The following is a 24,434-nucleotide window of genomic DNA, read 5'->3' as shown; positions in this document are numbered from 1 at the left end:
GTTTGAGATCAACTCCGACACGTACGTCGCTTTTAATGTTTCGATTCATACAAAGACGTGATAGAATCGTTTGACACAAAGCATAAAAAAAGGAATTTCAACACTGGAAACCAGAGCGGCGCCCCCTTGTGGTCAGACAGTGCAACTGCAGGCTGCCCGTCCAGAGTCCGGCTATTATATATTTTTTTTTCTTCACATTTCCTTTGTCCTCTCCGTCAGAAACGTGCACTTCTTGGACCAACACCTGCTCCCCCGAAGGTGGCGTTGGACATCTGGCGAATTTTGTTTCTTGTGGAGACCAGTGAGATGAGCCATGGCGGTTTGGTCTCCTCAGGGTGAGGCGCTGACCCCTGGAGAAGAGAAAGCCCTCCCCACGGTTCCAGTTGTTTACTTTATGAATGGATTAAAATAAAGATTCTTGCATTACGTGACGCTTTTTGCTTTCGATGTCTGTCGACCTGCAGCTTAGGAGCTTCTGGAACCGGACGTGAACGCACCGACAAGACGTTCAGGAGCTTCTCTGCGCACATTTTTACTTTTTTTTCAAGACGCGGAGATGTTTCGTGGACTTTGGGCGCAACAAGTACCTGGGCAGAAGCCCCAAAATTGGGATTATTTCTTTTACTGTACAGCAAGATTTACACAATCTGAGGATTGTCCCTGACTGGAGAACGTTTCTACAGGAAGTGCAGAGTCTGGAGAAGCAGCAGTGGCACCAGGAAGTGTATGCTGCTCGTGTTTCCTAGAGAGAGGAGAGAGATTATCTCCATGGATACCAGGTGTCTGAATTTTAGCGGAGTAAACGCCGTTTTATCCGCTTTGCGTGAACTCACCGCCATCGTTGAGGACCTCCACCTCCACCGTGCAGTTCGTCAGCCCGATGAGCCCCTCGGCCACCACCGTGTATTTCCCGGCGTGTTCCTGGCTCACATTGGTGGACGGGATGAACGGCTGCCCGTCTCTGATCCAGGTGACTTTGGGGCGGGGGTTCCCCCTGATGTTGCAGCCCAGGCGCTGCCCCACCCTCAAATGGAGCTTCTTAGGGCACAGAAGCAGCGGGCCGTCTGTGGGCGAGACAGAAGGTGGTCAGGGTTGGGTTGGTGTCACAGGACTGAACCTATATTTTTTGTTGTTGCTGCTCTCTTGCACTCTACTAGATGCCACCACAAGTTGTTTAGACACAACTAACAAACCCCTCAAAGGTGTTTGCCTTTTGCCCAATTGGACCTTGCCAAGCATACCATTTCTGTCACCAATCAGACTTAGGGTCTTTGGCTCTGAGAGGGCCATCAAAGTTCACAAAAACATTTGTGATGAAACTAATTTTGCGCAGGAACTAGTTAGCAGATGAATACGCTATCGTGCAGCATGTTAGCAGCTTTGTTTATGTGTGCCGGTTGTACGCAATATTGGATTGCACTACATTTGCCTTCTTTTGGGGACACCCTTTTGCCCTTCATTATGGCTCCCAAGCAGTCCAATCCCTGTGGACTATGGTATTTGCAGATGGCCTTGTGATCTGTAGTGGGAGCAGGTAGGGGATAAGAGAGGTGGAGGTAGAGGATAAGAGGGGTGGAGGTATGCTCCTGGAGAGTAAAGGAATGAAGGTCGGCCACGTGAACAAGAAGGACCCCGGGGGAACAGTGAGGCTACGGGGTGAAGATGAAGGTGGAGACTGTACCGTTCAGATCCATGGAGAGAGGAGAAGAGGTGGAGTTACGAATGCAAACAGGTTGGAATGGATGAAGAAGTGCCTCGGAGACACGGAGGAGAAGATAGGAGGCAGAGACGATGTGGAGGTTCCTCTTTGGGAGTGGAGAGGATGGAGAAGATCAGGAGTGAGTCCATGAGAGGGAGGGTACAAGTTAGTCGTTCTGGAGATACAAGTCAGACTGTGCTGGTTTGGGCATTAGAAGAAGGGTGCTGATGTCAGAGGAGGCCTGGAGGAAGACCACTGAGGACAAGAAAGAGGACATGAAGCTAGTTGGTGTGAGAGCAGAGGAGAGATGGGGACGGAGTAAGTGGTGGCCCCTGAAGAGCCCTATAAAATGGAAGGGTCACTCACACAGGACTGAAGCAGTGACCTTCTGGGACTTCACCTCCAGGGGGGGCTGCGGTCCGGCCGGTCCCAGTTGTAGCTTGGCCTCGCACCAGTACTGCACCCCGTCGTCCTCCTTACTCGGGTAGATGTTGAGACTGAAGCTCTCGTTCACCGGCATCTTCTCTATGCTGTCGGAGGTGAAGACGCCCAGTGGCTTCTGCCCCCTATAGAAGGTCACCACTAGGCTCTGGGCGGGGGCGGCGCCCCTGACGGTGCACTCCAGCGTGTACTGATGGCCCTCCAACATTGGCCCGGTGTGGTTGACGAAGCTGATGGACACGCTGTCGGGAGGCTCTACGGACGAATGGCGGACGTTGACGTGAGACAGTTCCTACCCGACCATTTCACCAGGACGTGAGAAATAAAAATGGAGGTGCGCTCACTGTAGATGACGACGGAGAGCGTGTGATAGCACTGGTCGGACAGGTCGGAAAGCGTGTAGCAGATGAGCTGGATGTTCCAGTCGGTCATCTCCTCCACCCTCCAGACCAGGAAGGGTTCCGCTGTGATGAGGGGATCACCCTGGAGTGGTAGGCGAGAATACTTTCAGCAGGATGCTGGTCCCGATAACACTGCTAACAACTAGCCCGTCCTTTTTGCATGCCAACCCAGATGGATAGTTCTACGCAAGGCGTTGACGTTTTAGACCTTGTTGCCCTGGTAACTGATGGCATATATCCCATCGTAAGTCACTTGATTGCAAAGTGGAGATCAAGCTGCTGTACAAACGGTTGGTTCTGACAGCTGTTTTGGCTAAAAGCAATCTCACACAATGAGTATCTCTTAATTTGTCAATACGGTATGCTTTTGGACAGCATTTGTTGACAACATGGACTGAACCTGGTTTGTCTTGGTCGATCCCCTGCAAACATCTCTTTTAGAGTACGATGTCGTTCTGCGCCTGCACTTGGTTAGCAATGATCACGCTGGCTAATCACCTCCAATTCACATTCCTTTAGCTTTGCTAGCATTCCGCCACTCCATGAAAGGCGTAAATAATGCATTGTAAACGCAGCAGCTGTAGTTATTCATGACGCAGAGAAATTGTAGTGACCATGAAGTGTCTTACCGACGGGACCTCCCATCCCAGGTAGCCGAAGTCCTCACTCAATGAGGAGCAGTTCACCTCGGCCGGATCCCCGAACCTTCTCGACGAGAGAGTTCATGCGGGTTACAAGAAGGGGGTCGCGGAGACGACGGTGGATCGGACTGTCCGTCGGTTCGCTCCCATACCTGACCACCAGGGCGGAGGGGGAGATCCTCAGCTTGCTGCAGCCCGATCTTGGGGAGCCGCCGACGGCGGGTGACATGAGCGGGACGGAAGAGGGCGGTGAGATCTGCAGCGGGAGGGACGGAGCTGGCATGTGCATGGAAAGCGGGGACAGAGATCATACATTAATGGAAAATATCGGGCGATCAATGTCACTCAGAACCTGATTGCAGGATAAGCTGTTTAAAGAATGAATGAATACTACAGAAGCCACAACGCAGTGAAAACAAATCCAAAACAAACGGATGACGGCACCAGTGACCTTTGACCCCCGCTAGATCCCGGATGGATGGCACCAAGGTTTGGCCCCGCCGGAGCCGTGAGTCACTTTCTGTTTCTTCCCATAAAGGGGGCGTGGAGGAAGTGGGCGGGGGGTCAGGGTCAAGTGGCTTTTGCCATCCCTTGAAATAATACTGTTTTTAGTTGATCTATTGTGGACCATTGTTCGACGGCACGCCGAGTCCACCCAGCGTGTTCCTCTGAGGAAGGAAGGACACCCTGCCCAAGTCCAGAGGACTCCCTGCTCTTTTCTCCGCCACCATTGTTCCTCCCAGCTCCTTCTGCCTTTCGGATGACCTCACCCACGGATCCAGCCCCGCCTTGCAGAGTCAACCCCGCCATCGCAGATGTTTGTATGTTTGTAAACAAGCATTGGTGAACAATTAGACAAATGTTTGTACGGTCTCTTCGCGTACGCTATGCGTTTGCTGGATGTCGTCCAGCATACGCATGGATGGCTGACTAACCTCTTCATAGTGGGCGGGTTAAAAAAAGACAAAAAACTTTTTCAGTCGAGGATAATCTAGAGAGGTGGAGGTATGCTTCTGGAAAGGAAAGGAATGAAGGTCGTCTACGTGAACAAGAAGGACCCTGGGGGAACAGTGAGGCTACAAGGGTGAAGTTGAAGGTGGAGAATTTACCGTCCTGAGCCATGGAAGGGGTGGAGAAACGAATGCAAGCAGGTTGGAATGGATGATAAAGTAGTGCCTCGGAGACAGGGAGGAGAAGATAGGAGGCAGAGACAATGTGGAGGTTCCTCTTTGGGAGTGGAGAGGATGGAGAAGATCAGGAGTGAGTCCATGAGAGGGAGGGCACAAGTTAGTCGTTCTGGAGATACAAGTCAGGCTGTGCTGGTTTGGGCATTACAAGAAGGGTGCTGAGGTCAGAGGAGGCCTGGAGGAAGACCACTAAGGACAAGAAAGAGGACATGAAGCTAGTTGGTGTGAGAGCAGAGGAGAGATGGGGACGGAGTAAGTGGTGGCCCCTGAAGAGCCCCATAAATAGGAAGGGTCACTCACGTAGGACTGTCGCAGTGACCTTCTGGGACTTCACCTCCAGGGGGGGCTGCGGTCCGGCCGGTCCCAGTTGTAGCTTGGCCTCGCACCAGTACTGCACCCCGTCGTCCTCCTTACTCGGGTAGATGTTGAGACTGAAGCTCTCGTTCACCGGCATCTTCTCTATGCTGTCGGAGTTGAGGACGCCCAGTGGCTTCTGCCCCCCGTAGAAGGTCACCACTAGGCTTTGGGCGGGGGCGGCGCCCCTGACGGTGCACTCCAGCATGTACTGATGGCCCTCCAACATTGGCCCGGTGTGGTTGACGAAGCTGATGGACACGCTGTCGGGAGGCTCTACGGACGAATGGCGGACGTTGACGTGAGACAGTTCCTACAGACCATTTCACCAGGACGTGAGAAATAAAAATGGAGGTGCGCTCACTGTAGATGACGACGGAGAGGTTGTGATAGCACTGGTCGGACAGGTCGGAAAGCGTGTAGCAGATGAGCTGGATGTTCCAGTCGGTCATCTCCTCCACCCTCCAGACCAGGAAGGGTTCCTCCGTGATGTAGGGAACACCCTGGAGTGGTCGGCGAGAATACTTTTTAGCAGGATGCTAATGTTAGCGTGGTCCCGATAACGGTTCTACGCAAGGCTGCTCGCAGTTGATGTTATAGACCTGGTTGCCCTGGTAACCATTAGCGTATTTCCCATTGTAGGTCACCTGATTGCAAAGTGGAGATTAAATTGCTGTACATACAGTTGGTTCTGACAGCCATTTTGGCTAAAAGCAATCTCACACAATGAGTATCTCTTAATTTGTCAATTCGGTATGCTTTTGGACAGCGTTTGTTGACAACGTGGACTGAACCTGGGTTGTCATGGTGGATCCAGGGGGGCGGATCCCCCTGCAAACATCTCTTTTAGAGTACGATGTCGTTCTCTGCCTGCACTTGGTTAGCAATGATCACGCCGGCTGGTCAACTCCTTTAGCTTTGCTAGCATTAAAGCCGTGGATAATTCATTGTAAACGCAGCAGCTGTAGTTATTCACGGCGCAGAGAAATCGGAGTGATCATGAAGCGTCCTACCGACGAAACCTCCCATCCCAGGCGGCTGAAGTCCCCACTCAATGAGGAGCAGTTCACCTCGGCCGGATCCCCGAACCTTTTCGACGAGAGAGTTCATGCGGGTTACAAGAAGGGGGTCGCGGAAATGACGGAGGATTTGACTGTACACCGGTACGCTCCCATACCTGACCACCAGGGCGGAGGGGGAGATCCTCAGCTTGCTGCAGACTGATCTTTGGGAGCTGGCGCCGCCGTGCGACAGGAGCGGGAAAGAAGAGGACGGTGAGATCTGCAGCGGGAGGGACGGAGCTGGCGTGCGCATGGAAAGCGGGGACAGAGATCATACATTAATGGAAAATATCGGGCGATCAATGTCACTCAGAACCTGATTGCAGGATAAGCTGTTTAAAGAATGAATGAATACTACTGAAGCCACAACGCCGTGGAAACAAATCCAAAACAAACGGATGACGGCACCAATGACCTTTGACCCCCGCTAGATCCCGGATGGATGGCTCCAAGGTTTGGCCCCGCCGGAGCCGGGAGTCACTTTCTGTTTCTTCCCAAAAACAGGGTCGCAGAAGAAGTGGGCAGGGGGTCGGGGTCAAGTGGATTTTGCCATCTCTTGAAATAATACTGTTTTTCGCTGATCCATTGCGGACCATTGTTCGACGGCACGCCGAGTCCACCCAGCGTGTTCCTCTGAGGAAGGAAGGACACCCTGCCCAAGTCCAGAGGATTCCCTGCTCTTTTCTCCGCCACCATTGTTCCTCCCAGCTCCTTCTGCCTATCGGATGATCTCACCCACGGATCCAGCCCCGCCTTGCAGAGTCAACCCCGCCATCGCAGATGTTTGTATTTATGTAAACAAGCATTGGTAAACATTCAGTTAGATGTTTGTACGGACACTTTCTGTATGCAATGCGTATTCTGGCTCTGGCCCTTTCGCTGACTAAAAAAACAAAAAGCACCTTTTCATCGTCTCTTCAGCCTAAACCAGGGGTGTCAAAAATCAGAGCCCAAATGTTTCCTTTGTTTTGGTGTAAAAGAGAACAGGTAAATGATAAAAATTTTGTAATTAATGTAACTAACTGTTCCTTTAAAAAATACATGATGAACAACCAGAGATTCATGAACGCTATGCTTCGCTTCTGTCTTCTCACTTCATTTCGTTGTATTTTTCTCCACGGCGAGTCTCATCGTGGCACCGAAACTCGCTGCATCCACACCGAGCATACGTCCTTCTTATGAGCCTCGACCAACAAATAAGAAGTGGAAAATCCTACGCTCCATGTCCACTTTTCTCTTTTCTGACAACGACATCTTGCTGATGAGCGTGTAAGCAGGTCAATTTCGAACAATAAATAAAAATGCTATTTACAGACCTGGAAACCGCATTGTTGCCATCTGCTGGGAGTTGTGAGTCACATAGAGTTGTGCCGTGTTGCTAACACATTGCACTGCTAGCAGACAATATAGGAACTGCATTTTTATTTAAAAAGTATTTCACGATTCTTATGTATTTTTTCAAATTGTAGATTTATTCCATGGGCCGGATTGGACCCCCTGGTGGGATCGGTAAAAGTTTGACAACCCTGGCCTAGATGCTACAGATGGGCGGGTTGATTTGCTGCATGGGCTGGGGTCGGAGGTCGCGATGCGCAGCACCGGAGATGTATGACATGGTTGGTTGTCAATCAATTATTTGCGGGGAACTATATTTGTCATTCATAAACGGTAAATAAACTCATCCATATTGCTTTTCGCAGTGTGGAATGCCGCGTATGGATGAGCAAGGTGTCTCCACGTATCAGCTGATACGTCAACAATCGAAGCGAGGAAATTGTCTCGCAGGTAAATGCAAGCCAGAGCTATCTTCCTGAACATATAATATTATAATATACATACATGTATAGGGGGTTCAGCTCCCACTTGAAAAACAGGTGCAATCGTCTACCTCCCTGTCCAACTTTCACCCCCAGCCGCGTCGCAAATACTTTTAAAGAGTAATAGAATCCAGATTTCCCGCGATCTGAAAAGGTCCCTGAACGCATCGTACTAACCATGTGGTAAAATAAACACAGGTGGTAAGTGTTTTAGAGGGGCGTCTTGAAAAGTGATAAATGGGACTGAAAATGACTGTCCGTCCATCCCGCCAGGTCGAGTCACCGCTTCACTCACCTGAGCTGAGCAGGCGAAAAAACAGCATCGCCAGCATTAGCGGCGGCGCCGTCCATCCTGGAGGACACATCCCTTCACCTGTCTCCAGAGGAGAAAAAAAAAAAAAACACAACCCAGCCACAGAAAAACCAAACCGCCTGTGACGACGGCCTGAGACTTCTGTGAAAACACACGGAACCTCCTCGCTTTATGAGCCTGTGTGTGCGCGCATGTGTGGGTGTGTGTGTTTTGAAGCTGATGATCAAGCGATTCCTTTGGCTCCGGCCTGTAAAATCCACCATGGGCGTTCTCCATTGGCAAATAGAGAGAGGAAGGAAGGCAGGGTCAAGAATAATGCGGCGTCGTCCTACAACACAGAGGGCAAGAAGGCATACGATGTGTGTGTGTGTGTGTGTGTGTGTGTGTGTGTGTGTGTATTGTCAGAAAAGCCCACATTATCAGCACAATAGATATTAAATCCCAAGTGGTGCTACGTCACCATCGCCCAGTCAGCGGAAAGGAAGGGAGACACTAAGTCATCAGGTCACCGATCAATCATCAGATCATTAATATCATATAAATATATTTATACGTGCAGATGTATGAAAAGACGTTGCCAGGTGAAAGCTGTGTAACAATAGAGTGTCTGGACGTGAGATGTTATTTGCTGATGGTCACCGCTCTGCTGGAAATGTATCTGAATGTCTCTCATTGTTACTCCCTTCCACATATTGACATATGGAGCTATTTTCAGCCTCTTTATTCCAACCGGAACGTTCATGAGGACCCCAACCCTAAAAAAAAAAAAAACAACAACCGCCAAGTATTTGCTACTGGAATTTCATTTTTTGTTTGAAAAGTCAAGAGGCGTCTCGGTACAAAAGTTGTGTCATTTGATTGTTTTCTAATGCTGGAGTTTAACAATGAAAAGGTGTTACGCCTACATAAAGCATTAATAAAACCTAAATAAAACATTACCTTAGAAAAGTGCAAGTCTTCCAAAAAGGTATTTGTACCTGTCCATAATTGCACAGGTCAATAACAGAGGAAATACACTGATTATTGATTTTAAATCACAACTCCATAGATCGTAAACAAACAACACCAACGGCAGGGTGAAGGCAACGGGTTTATCTCCACACACACAAACATACGTGCATGATATGGAGGAAGCAAGCCTCTGCGCATGTACGAATGGGTTGGACCAAGAAGAGGAAGAAGAGTAATTTGGTACTTGCAACTTATCTGGAGGGGAGCTTCCTGTTGTTGCCTCGCCAAGCAGCAGTCGAACCCGCATCGAGGTAAGTGGGCCGCAAGCGTATGTGTGTGTGTGTGTTCTTGACGGAAAAATTAGCTGAAGAAGCGTCTCGGATGAGGGGTGAAATATCTTCAAGCGAAGAAATTCAAGCCCAGTTGCCGAGACAAGAAGATTTCGACGAGCGTTCACCATGGCCTGGATGACTGAGAAACTCCTCAAACAATTATGAAAGTATGTATTAATGCATAATAAGCACTTTAATAGAGCTTTTACTGTTTTTAATAACTCCACCATTGGGGATCAACTCATCTGGGACATCATTCTCCAATGAATCCCAGGATACCTAGGCTGCAAAGGCATTTCCGTCTACGTGGACCTTCCCCAGCTAGCACATTAGCAAGCTAACGTTAGCCGAGCAGCTAATAGGACAAGAGAGCTTTCAAAAGAGTTGCAGTAGTGCCTCATTCCGCCACCGCCATTCACCCCATGATAATCTCGCACCCACATTATTACCGTTATAGGAAAAAAAATCATTAAAAACTAAAACGGGTCGCTGGCGACCCTATCACAGGAGTGATAGGGTTGCCAGCTAAATGCGACAGCTAAATGCTACTTAGCTAATTACGCCACAACTTAATTTGAGCCTGAGAGGGTTAAATGCATAAAATAATCACTTAAAATTTTTTTATTGCATCAAGGCTTCTTGACTTTGTCAGGAACCTTGATTTCAACAAAATTCAGCAAAAACATTTTTTTTCACTGCAATATAAAATGCTCTAGTTAAAATTATGTCCTTTGTAGTGTTAGAGTCGGTTTCGACCCGGGTATAAAAATAAGATTACAAATCAATAATTATAGCCAAAATTTAAATCATAAATGCATTGTCAGCCAACACGATGACAGCCTGCTGAAATCGTGCAGGTGAAAGACAGGGTTCCACTTTCCTCCAAGTTTGCATTTACAGACACCATCACTGTTGTCTCATATTGTCCAAAAAGAAGACAGAATGTGATACTTCTGTCTGCTCTTCACAAAGCTGCAGTTGTGTCATCAGGAAGTGATAAAAAGCCCACAATAATCCTTGACTATAATAAAAACAAAGGAGGAGTGGACAACCTGGACGAGCTGACAGCCACCTACGCTTGCCAGCGTATGACCAGAAGATGGCCAATGATATTTTGTGTTATGACCTGTCCTGTGTTTCAGTGTGTTCATTTTAAAGTCCTATTGCTGACATTTTTTTGTTTCTTTGCATTTTCTTGAAGAAAATATATATGGGTCGAAAATGACCCATAACACCATAGATGTTACTATAGTTAAAAATTTTAAAATGAAAAAAATAAATCAACAAATTCATTTCAGAGATGTGTTCTATACCCCTTACCAATATTCTGGTAACACAACATCCTTTAATTTATTTATATTATTCTCTGGAGGTTAATTCTTCTGTTTTTTATTGAAATCGAGAAGTATACTAATAACAATAAAAAGGCCCAGAGAACCACAACAAAAAATTTTAAATCCAATATTTTCATGGATAAGGAAGCCTAAACAAGGTAACCAAGAGATTAGAAAAAGAATTGGAATTTAAGTTTTTATTTTTAGTGTATTTTAAAGCTGATTTAAGACACGGGTCGAAACCGACCCGTTAATACTACCAGAATGCTACCAGAAACCTAACACAGGAGGAGGGTTAAACTGGAATTCTGCCATGTAACTTTATTATTGTAATAATTATTCATTCATTATCTCTACTGCTCAATATACTGGACTTTATCCTGCCCAATCATTTTACAATCCTTGGATTGATAAAGTACATCTAATCCCAGCTGTGATTGGACGAGAGGCGGGATTCACCCTGGACCAATCACAGGGCCACATATAGAGACGTACAACTATTCACCCTCTCATTCACACATCTGCAGCATAACTTGCATAGAACAGAAAGTGACAAGCTTAGAATAAAATGAAATAAAAATGTAATTAGAATAAAAAGTTTTAAAGTATAAAAGTATAATCGAAATATTTACATATTTACCTCACATAAAGCGAGTGATTGTATGGCATGTGATTGGGAGTGCACCCCTTCTTCGACACCTTCCAAATATAATGTCATATTAATTTCATATTTTCTATAATTTTCTATATAATATAATTATATATATATATATATATATAATATATATAACATAATTAATTATAATAATTATAATTAATGATATATAAATAATAATATATATAATGATAATATATAAATGTAATTAATATAATTATAATATAATATAATATAATATAATTATAATTAATAAATATAATTAATAATTATAAGTAATTATAATATAATATAATATAATTTTCTATATTTTCTATAATTTCATATTTCCTCAATCGCTTCTGTCAGATTCAATGGGACTCATTACCTGCAAGATTATATGTGTAGATTTTGTTGTTGATTTCCTGATTTGTGCCTTTAAGTAGTTAATTTCTGGATTATTTTGAAGGAATTCCTTGTTTGTGTTGCAGGGAAATGGAAGTCCCACTCCTGCTCCTCTCCACACTGGAGGACCTCTCTGAAGATGACTTCAAGACCTTCAAGTGGCACCTGCAATTGACGGGGGTGATTCCCAGGGCCCACCTGGACGGCGCCTCGCGGATGGAGACCATCAGTAAGCTGCTGGAGCGATGCGGCAAGGCAGAGGCGTTGACGAACACCGTCGACATTCTGAAGATCATGAACTTGAAGGCCTCTGCAGAGACGCTGGAGAGCAAGTACAAAGCAGAATGTGAGTCAACGGTAGGTGGATTTATCTCGTTGCCCGTTCCTCTCTTAGTTTCTGAACACGTCTCCCTGTCTTCAGCTGCAAGACCAGGAGCCACCGCAGTTTCCACCACCACTCCAACGCCCCCTGCTGCTTCAGTCGTTGCTCAGGAAGGAGGTTTGGTCTTCGCCCCAAATGTGACTGGAAGTTCCACAGGCACCTGGAATATAAACATCCACAAATAGCCAACCGGGAAGTTGGAAAATTGAAGAATAATTATGACTTTACCATAAATTGTGTGAGTGGTGTAAGTCACAGTTCTTAAATTTATCACCTAAAAACCTTAAAAGTGTTGTATTTGCTCCCTCCAAGGGAGTTGTTAGAAGATTCCGTTATAATACCTTGTGTTTGCATACGTTCATTGTATTTACTTATTTTGATTGTGGTCCTTGTGTGATGTGGGGACGCTCACGTCAAGAGAGGGACTTGCAAAATCTCCTACGTCAAATTATAGAGTCTCCAACCTCACACCATTATTTCACTATCAATTACAAAGACTGTTAAAATGTAACTGCGAGACCCCATCATGTAAGGTGAAGGAATGCGCTACCCTGCTGTTCCAATAACACCCCGCGGGATAATCGACTAGAGCCAGGGGGTCGGAGGAAGTCATTATCAGGACTTCTTCCGAACCACGACTTCGATCAAAGCGCGGTTTTACACAACCCAGGTGCTCACAGTCCAAGAGAGCGTAAACCAAGTTTAGTTTATCAAAACTTCCTCCGACCAACAGCTCTGATCGAAGCGCAGTTTACGAGGCCCCGCACCCCAGATGGCCGCACTCCTAGAGAGCGTAAAACCGGGGGGGTCGGGGAAGCCATTGTCAGGACTCCCTCCGACCCTTTTGGCCAAAAGGTATAAAATGAGCCTGATCCTTTGGATCGGGGCCAGAACTTCTTCATCTACACATTGGACTGGACGCGTCTCAGCGGGTGTCTAGAGGAGCCCAACGATCGTCGCGGGGTGACATTCATTCTGGCCCGGGATATCTCGTAAATGCATTTTCCTGACTTTGAATAAACCATTCTTGCTTGATTAGTTCCTGGCCGTTGTGACGTTTTTCCCTGAATGATAATCTGAACAACAAAGTCCGGTCCCGTGGCAGGAGCCACAAAAACGGACAGAGTCCGACTATGAGATTCTTCTTCTTCTTCTTCTTCTTTTGGCTTTTCCCGTTAGGGTTCGCCACAACGAGTCAACTTTCTCCATCTAACCCTATTCTCTGTATCTTCCTCTCTCACACCAGCTACCTTCATATCCTCTCTCACTACGTCCATAAATCTTCTCTTTGGTCTTCCTCGAGACCTCTTGCCCGGCAGCTCCAATTCCAGCATCCGTCTACCAATATATTCACTGTCTCTTCTCTGTACATGACCGAACCATCTCAGTCTGGCTTCTCTGACCTTCTCTCCAAAACATCTAACATGTGCCGTCCCTCTGATAGACTCATTCCTGATCCTATCCATCCTGGTCACTCCCAAAGAGAACCTCAACATCTTCATCTCTGCAACCTCTAGTTCTGCCTGCTGTCTTTTGGTCATTGTAACAGTTTCTAGTCCATACATTATCGCTGGTCTCACCACTGTCTTGTACACTTTTCCTTTTATTCTGGCCGATAGTCTTCTATCACATAGAACCCCTGACACTTTTCTCCACCCATTCCAACCTGCTTGGACCCGTCTCTTCACCTCTTTTCCGCACTCTCCGTTGCTCTGGACTGTTGACCCTAAGTACCTGAAATCCTCCAGCTTCTTGATCTCCACTCCCTGTAGCCTCACCGCTCCACCCGAGTTCCTCTCGTTCACACACATATATTCTGTCTTGCTGCGACTAACTTTCATTCCTCTCCTTTCCAGAGCATACCTCCACCTCTCAAGATTTTCCTCTACCTGTTGTCTGCTCTCACTACAGATCACAATGTCATCCGCAAACATCATGGTCCATGGGGATTCCTGTCTAACCTCATCTGTCAGCCTATCCATCACCATTGCGAACAAGAAGGGGCTCAGAGCTGATCCCTGATGGAGTCCCACCTCCACCTTGAACTTCTCTGTTACCCCTACAGCACACCGTACCAGTGTCTCACAGCTAGCATACATGTCCTGCACCAGTCTAACATACTTCTCTGCCACTCCAGACTTCCTCAAACAATACCAGAGCTCCTCTCTTGGCACCCTGTCATATGCTTTTTCTAGGTCTACAAAAACGCAATGTAACTCCCTCTGGCCTTCTCTGTACTTTTCTATTAGCATTCTCAATGCAAATACTGCATCTGTAGTACTCTTCCTAGGCATGAAGCCATACTGCTGTTCACAAATGCTGACTTCTGCTCTCAGTCTAGTTTCCACTACTCTTTCCCATAACTTCATTGTATGGCTCATCAACTTTATCCCTCTGTAGTTGCCACAATTCTGCACATCCCCTTTATTCTTAAAAATAGGCACCATCACACTTTGTCTCCATTCTTCAGGCATCTTCTCACTCTCTAAGATCCTGTTGAATAATCTAGTCAGAAAATCTACCGCTGCCTCTCCTAGACACTTCCACACCTCCACAGGTATATCATCAGGACCAACTGCTTTTCCGCTCTTCATCCTCTTCAATGCCTTCCTCACTTCACTTTTACTAATTTTTGCTACTTTGTGGTCTACGATAATCACCTCTTCTACCCTTGCCTCTCTTTCATTTTCCACATTCATCAGTTCTTCAAAGTACTCCTTCCATCTTCCCATCACTCTTCTAGCATCTGTCAATACATTTCCCTCTCTGTCCTTTATCACCCGGACCTGTTGTATATCCTTTCCATCTTTATCTCTCTGTTTCGCCAACCTGTATAGATCATTCTCACCCTCCTTACTATCCAACCGAGCATACAGGTCATCATAAGCCCTTTGTTTTGCCTTTGCTACCTCTATCTTTACCTTTCGCCGCACCTCCCTGAACTCCTGTCTGTTCTCTTCAGTCCTCTCAGTATCCCACTTCTTTTTCGCTAACCGCTTTCTCTGTATACACTCCTGCACTTCCTCATTCCACCACCAAGTCTCCTTATCTACTTTCCTTCCAGATGACACACCAAGTACTCTTCTACCTGTCTCCCTGATAACACTAGCTGTTGTTGTCCAATCATCTGGAAGCTCACCCTGACCACCCAGACCCTTTCTCAATTCCTCCCTGAAAACCATGCAACACTCCTCCCTTTTCAGATTACGAGTTTTTAATCCACCTGCAGAAAATTGTGACATTGCGGGGTTTAAAGAAGAAATCTAAATGAGAAAAATAGAAAAATAAATGAGAAAGATTTTTGAAAGTGAAGGAGGAAACACCAAGCAAACTTTTTTTTACTTACTCAACTCCCATACTTTTAATTGGTGAATAAGCTTAACTCCCTGTGTAATAAAGATTTAATAAACAATTCTTATTTTTTAATATATTTCACTTATATTGTTTGAAAAAGTGTGCAATAATAAAATGTTTTTTTTTTTAAATACACGTTGTGAATTTTTTTGTCGTATTTCCGCAGATGAAAAGGGTCGTAAACATATAACGTAAACTGGCCGAGTTTCCACGTGTCATGTGACAAGATGACGTGGAGGGTCAACGTAGCGACACTTTGTGCCGGAAGTTGGCAGTGCGACGCCGGATCACCTGACACAGCTGCTTTAAAAAATAAAATAAAAAATTTAATAGCGAAATTATTGATAAATCGTCCTTTCGGAAGCGGAGTTAAGAACAGCACCGCTCCTGATGATTTGCTCTTCGTTAAAAAAAAAGAGAAAATTCGGCTGTTGACTTGTCATGCGCTTTCAGTCAAAAACTACAAACGTCCATTTTTAACGCCCGGAAGTGCGCGGCGTATGACGTCCCGCGCTTCCGCTCCTCGCCGACTGTTTGCCTCCCCGACACCAGGAAGCGACCGTCGGCTAACAGTCAGCGAGTTGTTACCATCTGCGATGAGCCCCCGGGCGAACACGGAGGCGTGAAATCGAGTTAACGACCGCGATTTTACGATTCAGTTGCGGTTAAACGGTGCATTCTGACGACTTAGAGGATCCGCGTCGCCTTGTGAGACGTCCCCGGGAGACTGCGAGCCGCCCGGATAAGAACGGCCGCCTGCTAACGTTCGCAGTTTTGTTACCGTTAGCAAGTCGGTTGCTGCTCGACGATGGCGGCGGCGCGGAGGGGCGGCGTTGTGGCCGGTTTCCTCCTCCTGATCCTGCTGGCTGGATGCGGGGCGAGGAGACACAAGCTAACCCTGGCGGTAAGGCGAGATGTCCCGGGCGAAAAAGCCGATTTTTAGCTAGCTAGCAGCAATGCTATCAAGCTTGAGTTATGTATAGCTAGCTTGCTACGTATCCCAGTAACCGGGGGCTGGCTAACATTCAATGTTGTCATTGTGTTTCTTGTCATGAATGGCCATTTTATGCATTTAATTCACCGTAGCTTTTTAGGGCTCTTCTACCAACTCAAAATTGACTAATTCCTCCAATCCTCAGAATGAGATCCGCTACGTGGTCCACCTCAACACCTTCGGCTTTTATGCTAACGGGACTCTGGATGTTAGCCTGCATTCCCTTCGGCTGCCCGATCAGGTGGTGAACTACAGCGCCTACCCCGTAAGACATTTGTTGTTAACCCTCTTTGTTTCTACTTTCTTTTGTTTTTTCTTCGCATGAGTATTCTTGTGCTCCGGTGTATTTTTGAGATAGCCGCTAGTTATGTTGAGGTCTGTGCCAACAGGTGGAGGCAAAGACCTCTACTGTGGTTGTCATTAGAGCAGAGGCCGCCCACAACTATTTTAATTGAAGAATGTGTTTCAGTTGAAGAAGTATTTTGAAATCAGATAATGCCGACAAAAAAAAAACGTGTTTCTTTGAAGAAGGAAGTTGTGTCACATTTTATCACTAACAAAACTTTGTCCCGGTGTTAGCAGTCACTGTTGCAGTCAAGAAAGATTGTTTACACTCATGTACGCCACTGAGATTGCTACATTTTCCCCTCAAAATCCATAAACTCTGAATGACCCATAGATTTAACTTGTAACTATTTAACAGAAGGCTCCGATACTGATTTTCAGCACTCTCCATTGACAGTTCTCAGAGTGTTCACTGCATCATCTCCACCGCTCCATCCTCTGGCTGTCTTGCTGATCTGCCGTCAGTGACGGGCGTCTAACGCCGTAGTTATTGTCCGCCATTTCCTGGAAAGAGTAATTCGGACTTGCTTCATTCATTGTGTCTGAATTACTCAATCGTCTGATATAATAAGGGGCTATTTAGACATCACAAATGAGTTCCTGTATATAAATTGACATTCCAAGCTCTAAAATCCTGCTTGGAGCGTTTGGCCCTGAAAGCCAGCGTCGGGGAATCACGTATTCATCACAACACAGTTATTATTTACCACCATCCCGTAATAGTCTCAGGGCCGATCATATCAAAAGCACAGACAAACATATTTTTCCTGTTGCTTGAGGTTCTTTTTATTCATCATTTTCTCCTTTCAGCTGAACTTTGTCCTTACCTGTTCACATGGAAGGGCTCACAGTGAGGCTCTGGAGATCTTGAGAAACCCGGTTTCTCAGCTAAAGGGGATCGATTTTTGTTGTTTGTTTGTTTGGCTGGTTGTCGCTTTGCACTTCGAGCAGCACGAGAGAGAAACCATCTGGCGAAATTTGTCACCGAAACGACAGCGAGACCACTAACTGGACACACTCAGTTTATCCATCAGTAGCAAACCCGAGCAAATATCGGACAGACGCGCACACACCTCTCATTTATGAACGTGTGTATCATGTATTCACCTACTTTCTAACCCATTATCACCCCTGTGTTCAGGTGGGCTTCACCCTCTCCAGGTCCCGTGTGAGCGGAGTCCTGTCCTACACGGTGAGTGGAGCTGGGGTGTGACGATGGACGCCGCCCTCCCGGCACACGGCTTCGTGATTTGAGATCGAGGTCAGATAGGTTTCGGCAACCTCGTTGGAAACCTGACCGACCGTCCTCTTTCCTCTGCTCCAGGCAGAGGAGACCAACACCTGCCCGCTTTCCCTCAAGAATTCAACTGACAACGAGCCGCTGATCCTCTTTCTGATCGACATCGAGCACGAGAGGTGTGTGTGTGCGCGCTTCGCGCTCGAGTTGAGATGTTTTATACAGGACTGTCTCAGAAAAAAAAATGAAAAAAAAAACCCAAAAATGACCTTTTCATGATTTTTGAGTAAAGCCATAATCAGCAATATTGAAATAATAAAAGGCGTGCAATATTTCAGTTGATTTGTAATGAATCCAGAATGTATGACTTTTTTGTTTTTGTAATTGAACTTTATCACAATATTCTAATTTTCGGAGTCAGTCCTGTATATGTAGCGTTCGGGCCATTAACCGTGTTGTTTTTGTAGCGTCAATGTGACGGCCCTCGGAGCCCAGGACAACATCTTGATAGTGAAGCTAAAGGAGGAGACGGCGGCCAAAGACAAAGGTCAGTGTGTATCATTAACTGCCGCCCCTCCATTTGGGAACTCCAGGGTTTAATCATCTTTCTCGATATAATTGAAGTTTCTCCATTTCTTTCCCAGGTCCGAGGCAAAGCAGGGAGGCTCCGGCCGACGGTGCCGTCGTGGCGGACACGAAGAAGGAGGCGGTGGATGACGAGACCGCCAACAAACCCGTCGACACAGCGGGCAAAGATGGAGAGAGCGGCGACCCCAAGCAGGAAGGTCAGACCCAAGACAAGACCAAGCCCGCCGTGGAAGCGACCAAACCGGAGGAGAGCGAGATCCAGGTGAGACGGCGTCTTCTCCTCGCCTTTCCAGTTTTCAGTCTGTGCTCTGGAACGTCGCCATCTGACATCCTGCTCTCCTGCAGCTCCTGAAGACCAAGCAGGTGACTCTGGCCCTGCAGAAAGTCAACCGCACCTACGGCTTCCACGTGAGTACGGCCGGCGCAGAACCGCCGCCGCCGGCAGGGACGGGCAGCCAATCAGTGACGTCCTTCCACTTCTCCCCCCCCGCAGTTCCAGCTGGTGATTGGCTCGCTGGCCGAGGGGCTGTACAACTTCAACTTCTACTACTGCCAGAACATTGAGCCTGGAATCGACCTCTCTTACTCTGTCACTGTGAGTGTGTGTGTGTGTGTGTGTGTGTGCGTGTGTGTGTGTGTGTGTTTGCGTGCACTCACTTGCATGTGTTCTGCAGGTGGAAATGACCGAGCACAATGTTGGCGGCTACTTGTCGGCAGCAGAAATCCCCCTGTCGCGCCTCTACCTGGGCATGGCTGGCGTGTTCTTCATCGCCGCCATGGTGTGGTTGTACACACTCATGAAGCACAGGTACACACACACACACACACACACAGGACTGAACGCGGGAATGAATTTCACGGGCTGAAAGCGGCGTCTGTGATCACCATCGTGTGTGTTTGCAGGTACAGCGTCTTTAAAATCCACTGGCTGATGGCGGCACTGGCCTTCACCAAGTCGGCCTCCCTGGTTTTCCACAGTGTGAGTGTGTCGCCGTGCACCCCCGCCTCTCTCTCACACACACACACACGGATCGATTGACCGTGCATTTGATGATTTGTACGTGAGTTTCGGAACTTCCGCATTTAGACCTCGCAGGTAATTCCAGTATGTAAAATACAAAGCATATCTGTTCACCTCCAAGTGATGTCACAGCTCCCAATTCTGTTCCAGAAACCTTTTTTAGTTTTCCATTCCCACAGTCGGAGCAAAGTTCATCCGTGTTCTGCGCGGCGGGAACGATAACCACGGGCTATCCTCTGTGTCCCGGCGCAGCTTCGCCACGTGAAAAACCCCGCTAGCCGTTAGCTAACGCCAGATTAAAATATTGACTTCTCTCTATGAGCCCCTCAGCAGCACAGCAGGTCAGAAGAGCTTTGAAGGTCCATTTCTTGTTACTTATGTCCATGTTTACGAAAGCATCTGACCAGCGATACAATATTGTCTGCAACATGGCGCTCCGCAGTCGGCGAGAAGTATCCGCAGCAATGGACCAATGAAAAGGCCCTGCCTCAGGGTGGGAGCGGCGTTCCTGGTTCCGGTGCCATCTGATTGGTTTAGTTCCTGAAAAAGGTCCCGAGTGCTGCAAAAAGTTGCGATGTAATAACCTGAAGTGTCGCCTGACTTCCTGCGTTTCAGATCAACTATCACTTCATCAACACGTACGGCCATCCCATCGAGGGCTGGGCTGTCATGTATTACATCACACACCTGTAAGTTTGACCCGTGTGTGTGTGTGGGGGGGGGGGAGCGTTGCCATGGTAGTGTCTTGAGTCTCCTGTTACGTGACTTCCAGGCTGAAGGGGGCGCTGCTGTTCATCACGCTGGCTCTGATCGGCACCGGCTGGGCCTTCGTCAAATACATCCTATCCGACAAGGAAAAGAAGATCTTCATGATTGTCATACCGCTGCAGGTGTGTGTGTGCGTGCGTGTGTACCGGGACGGTTCATTTCCTGGTTGACCAGCTGGACCCCCCCGCAGGTCCTGGCCAACGTTGCCTACATCATCATCGAGTCCACGGAGGAAGGCTCCAGCGAGTACGCCATGTGGAAGGAGATCCTCTTCCTGGTGGACCTCATCTGCTGCGGAGCCATCCTCTTCCCTGTTGTCTGGTCAGTGTGTGTGTGTGTGTGTGTGTGTGTTTGCGTGCATGCATGTTGAGCCTGAACCGATCAATCATGTCCCCCCCCCCCCCTCCAGGTCCATCCGTCATCTCCAAGAGGCTTCCAACACCGACGGCAAAGGTGAAGGTCCCGACCTGCAGATGGTTTTTCGAGAGTTCTGCGGGTCACGGGTTTTTAAACGTTGCACTTTTCTCCTCCCAGCCGCCGTGAATCTGGAGAAGCTCAAGCTCTTCCGGCACTATTACGTGATGGTGAGCGTCGTCGGTTCTTCTCTTCTATCTGGCGAAAGCGCACGTTGACCGTGAACACGTCCAACGTCCCAAGCGGCACCCGTTGCTAATGCGGGCGTTTTGCGTCCCCCCCCCCCCCTCAGATCGTGTGCTACATCTACTTCACCAGGATCATCGCCATTCTGCTCAAGGTTACCATGCCTTTCCAGTGGCAGTGGTGCTATGAGGTAAGACCACACACACACACATGCTGAGTAGACATCCTTCGCCCTGCAATGACCACCAGGAGAAGGTGCTGGAATTGAGTGTGTGTGTGTGTGTCCCGCAGTTTTTGGTGGAGGTGTCGACCCTGATCTTTTTCGTGCTGACGGGCTACAAGTTCCGGCCGGCGTCCAACAACCCCTACTTGCAGCTGCCCTTGGACGAGGACGACGTGGAGGCCGACGAAGTGTAAGGCAGTCTTCTCGTCCTCCGTGGTTAACGGGAAGGCGCGCACGTCGGGGTTCCGGCATCCCGTGTTTCACACCCGATCGGGCTTCCTGCTTTCAAATGAAGAGATAAGACATTTTTCGGACGAAAAGGTCCAAGAACCGTCCGGCTCAAATGCTCTTCCGGGATTTAGCGTCCTGCGGAGGAAGCTTTTGGCGCCGCATTCCCGCCGGAAGTGAAGGGCCGCGGCTCTAAAACAAGAATAGGAAGACGGCACGGACAGTCTGGAGCAGGGGTGGGCAATTATTTTGGCTAGTGGGCCGCATGTCTTATTTCATTTTTATGCACGGGCCAACTCGGTACCATGTAAATCGAACAAAATGAAAATTTCCTTACATTTTTTTGGCATTTTATTTCTTTTTTTTACTTTAAAATCATGAATGATCGTATAAATGTACCGATATTATTTTATATGTAATCATCCATACAAAATTGAAACAAAGGGGAAAAAATAAGGAGTTTCTAAATTCAATATTGATTGAAAATACTTCTTAAAATACCGTATTTTCACGACCATAAGGCGCACATAAAAGTCAAAGATTTTCTTCAAAACGTACGGTGCGCCTTGTGTGTGTGTGTGTGTGTGTGTGTGTTGAGTTACGCCACAATTTGCGAATGGATTGTAGATGCTCGGGCTTAACGTGTCCACCGGCGCTGTTCGAGCTTTTGCAAAAGCCGGCACCGTTTCCGGCACGGAAAGTGACTCTTGACGGTGAACAAAGTATGTTTGATGGAGATTTAGCGCAGATGTTCAAATCAGAAACCGAGGATGAAGACTTCGATGGGTTTGATTGATGAGTTACTACTTTGTAATCAATACTTAAATAAAGCACAACCAAACTCAGTTTTGCTCCCGCTCTATTTTTAAATGCGATCTTAATATTGTGTTTACTCCCCTTGTCCTACGGGTCAAAAATGACCCATAAGACAATTTTTGTACCCTAGCGGTGTACGGCCCACATGGAAATATAAACAAAAAAGAAGTATCACTTTTTCTAATTATGGGATCTCTAGGAAAAGTCATAAAATTTCAAGTTGGAAAAAAAATTGGTTAATGTGTTTTTTTTTTACAGCTAAACATGATCGTGGGTCACTTTTGACCCGCAAGACCTCACAAGGGTTAAGTAAGGTGCGCCTTATGGCCGTGAAAATACGGTATTAAAAGAAAATAGTTTGGCGGGCCGTATAAAAAAGGGAAACGCGCCGTAAAATGCGCGTCTGGAGAGAAGTTCACCCGTGCCGTGCATGGAGAGAACAATAATGGGTTGAAGTGCGCCGCTTCACGGACGGTCTAGCTCTTGAAAAGATCCAAGGAACCGCAAAAAAGTTTCTTAGCGTCCTCCGGTGTCACGCAGGTCCGGGGAAGTGTTGTTCCCGGTTTGCGTTCCCACGCCTCTCCTCTTGTCTTTCCGCCGTCCAGAGTCACGGAGTCGGGGGCGCTGGAGGGCATCTCCAAAGTCAAGAAGACGTCAAACGGACGCGAACGCCAGAAGTCCACCTTGTGAGCGGGAGGCTTTCGACCAGCGCAGCAGCATCCCCGGCCCGACCGGCGCAAAGGGATTGGACATGGACCAAGACAACCCCCCCCCCCCCACACACACACACACACACACACACACACACACACAGCAGACACCCCCCCCCCCGAACCCCCACACAGCTGGTCCCTTTGGAACTGAAGTGGTTGCAGTGGTCCTGCCCACTGTCCGCCTATGCAACGACCCAAACCTGACTCGACCCTTGAGGCCCCGCGTTTCCCGGGAAACGAACCCCCCACCCCCATCCCCGGGCCGGGGACGGGCCCGCTTCGGCCGGGAGGACAAGACGGACGGACGGATGGATGGATGGATGGAGGAGGAGAAGGCCCATGTTCTTTATCATCTCTCTTTCTCTCTCTCTCCAAAGATAATTATAATTTTAGCTTTTTGGGGTGTGTTAATATAAGATATTTAAAAATGGTACTTCTGGATCAGCTGTACCTTCTTTCTGTCTCTCTTCGTGCGCGCACGTGAGAGAGATCAGATGACGCAAACTTTTTTTTTTTTTTTTTTTTATTTTTATGTTTTTTTTTTTTCAATCCCCAGGAATTTTCGGGCAGCGCGTGGGTCATCACGGTGTCACGTTTTTCTGATTTGATTTGTAAATGGAAACACGTCAGCGGTTGTATAGTTGAATATATTTGCTTATTGCTTATCGAGATGTTCTATTTCAGTATTACTGTATTTTTATTTTATTTTATTTTTTTTGTCGGAGAGATGACAGAGGCTCCGCTAACAGTCACAAACAGAACGCGTCTGTAACTAAGCGCTTGTGATCCAGGGGACGTTTTTTTTCGGGATCGTCTCAAGGTCAAGCGGCGACCTTCTCCCCCCCCCCCCCGGGCGCCGCCGCCGCCGCCGCCACTCCGGGCCCAGGAAGTGACCTCCGTGACTCTTGCATTTGTCTGCTTTTGGTTTTTACCTTTCTGCTCTTGATGTGACACTTGTTTTAATAATAATTATGGACGAGTCAGACGCAAAGCGGGGAGTGGGGGCGGGGGGGGATCGATGGCTTCCTGTAAATAATTCGCAGTTCCGCGGCGGAGGCACGCAACACTTTCACACAGTGACAACGGTTGCCGTTTGATTTTCCTCGACCCCGATCGAACGTTTTTACGTTGAGGAAACCCTTCTTTCGGCCACGGGCGGTTCCTTCGGACGGACGCCGCCGCTGGACGTGGACACTACTTCCTGCTTTTTACAGAAGGGGTTTGTGATGTCTGTGAAAAATCGTCAACAATAAAGCTGGTGTTCAGGAAAGGTTCACTCGCTGTCATCTCACTGTCTTTGCATTATCCCGCGTTTTTTTGAAAATATTTATATCTCGTAGCTTTTATTATTGTAAAAATTTTACGATGGTTTTCAGGACATCTTAGTAAATTCTTCACCGCTTAGAATTAGCATTTATCTAGGTAGAAGAAAATAAAAATAGCAGGTGGTGATGATGATGATGATGATGCATGTTTGGACAAAAAACTGAAGCCAGTGTGCGGGTGTTAAAATATACCAAGTTACGGAGCCAGGAAGTAGTTTGCGCCGCTAATCTAGGAAGTCGATCTAATTCCTGGCTGTACTTTTCATTAAA

At 47.4% G+C, this 24,434-nt stretch overlaps 3 protein-coding genes across 4 annotated transcripts; 2 read left to right on the top strand and 1 right to left on the bottom strand.

Annotated features, from left to right (window-relative positions):
• Positions 1–15: 15 nt before the first annotated feature.
• Positions 16–8,530, bottom strand: LOC147228169 (intercellular adhesion molecule 3-like). The gene is made up of 11 exons (XM_086156414.1): positions 7,897–8,530; positions 5,901–6,024; positions 5,737–5,812; positions 5,088–5,226; positions 4,670–4,999; positions 3,335–3,458; positions 3,171–3,246; positions 2,485–2,623; positions 2,066–2,395; positions 834–1,064; positions 16–742 (listed from the first exon to the last, which is right to left on the bottom strand). Exons 1-11 carry the CDS (start codon positions 7,964–7,966, stop codon positions 678–680), a joined length of 1,704 nt encoding a protein of 567 aa, XP_086012540.1. The 5' UTR covers positions 7,967–8,530; the 3' UTR covers positions 16–677.
• Positions 8,531–9,121: 591 nt separating this feature from the next.
• LOC147228168 (interferon-inducible protein AIM2-like) lies at positions 9,122–12,990 on the top strand. Of its 2 annotated transcripts, none has more exons than XM_086156113.1 (3): positions 9,122–9,364; positions 11,657–11,916; positions 11,992–12,990. In XM_086156113.1, the coding sequence occupies exons 2-3, from the start codon at positions 11,661–11,663 to the stop codon at positions 12,135–12,137; spliced, it is 402 nt and encodes a 133-aa protein (XP_086012239.1). In that variant the 5' UTR covers positions 9,122–9,364; positions 11,657–11,660; the 3' UTR covers positions 12,138–12,990. The 2 variants fall into 2 exon arrangements, with proteins under 2 accessions (XP_086012239.1, XP_086012240.1); XM_086156114.1 differs by having other exon boundaries at positions 9,126–9,176.
• Positions 12,991–15,877: 2,887 nt separating this feature from the next.
• On the top strand, positions 15,878–24,115 carry gpr108 (G protein-coupled receptor 108). The gene is made up of 18 exons (XM_086156411.1): positions 15,878–16,210; positions 16,446–16,565; positions 17,787–17,837; positions 17,970–18,061; positions 18,350–18,429; positions 18,527–18,732; positions 18,816–18,878; positions 18,964–19,065; positions 19,145–19,278; positions 19,374–19,449; positions 20,107–20,180; positions 20,264–20,381; positions 20,450–20,580; positions 20,669–20,712; positions 20,794–20,843; positions 20,966–21,049; positions 21,151–21,272; positions 22,732–24,115. Exons 1-18 carry the CDS (start codon positions 16,115–16,117, stop codon positions 22,814–22,816), a joined length of 1,728 nt encoding a protein of 575 aa, XP_086012537.1. The 5' UTR covers positions 15,878–16,114; the 3' UTR covers positions 22,817–24,115.
• Positions 24,116–24,434: the final 319 nt, after the last annotated feature.

The sequence above is a fragment of the Fistularia commersonii genome, chromosome 12 (assembly GCF_037954325.1).
Source record: "Fistularia commersonii isolate RoL2024-O1a breed Wild chromosome 12, RoL_Fcom_v1.0, whole genome shotgun sequence".
Classification (NCBI taxonomy): Eukaryota; Metazoa; Chordata; class Actinopteri; order Syngnathiformes; family Fistulariidae; genus Fistularia; species Fistularia commersonii.
This window is presented reverse-complemented; position numbering and strand designations above follow the sequence as displayed.

Bases quoted from the DNA above. Each gene is read 5' to 3' on its own strand.
- LOC147228169 (XM_086156414.1), bottom strand. From the start codon at position 7,966: ATGTGTCCTCCAGGATGGACGGCGCCGCCGCTAATGCTGGCGATGCTG. The intron at 2,624-3,170 runs GTAAGACACTTC...CTACCACTCCAG, and splicing joins TGGGATGGGAGGTCCCGTCG to GGTGATCCCCTCATCACAGC. The intron at 2,396-2,484 runs GTGAGCGCACCT...ATTCGTCCGTAG, and splicing joins GCTCTCCGTCGTCATCTACA to AGCCTCCCGACAGCGTGTCC.
- LOC147228168 (XM_086156113.1), top strand. From the start codon at position 11,661: ATGGAAGTCCCACTCCTGCTCCTCTCCACACTGGAGGACCTCTCTGAA. The intron at 11,917-11,991 runs GTGAGTCAACGG...CCCTGTCTTCAG, and splicing joins GAGCAAGTACAAAGCAGAAT to CTGCAAGACCAGGAGCCACC.
- gpr108 (XM_086156411.1), top strand. From the start codon at position 16,115: ATGGCGGCGGCGCGGAGGGGCGGCGTTGTGGCCGGTTTCCTCCTCCTG. The intron at 16,566-17,786 runs GTAAGACATTTG...CCCTGTGTTCAG, and splicing joins TGAACTACAGCGCCTACCCC to GTGGGCTTCACCCTCTCCAG. The intron at 19,450-20,106 runs GTGAGTGTGTCG...CCTGCGTTTCAG, and splicing joins CCTCCCTGGTTTTCCACAGT to ATCAACTATCACTTCATCAA.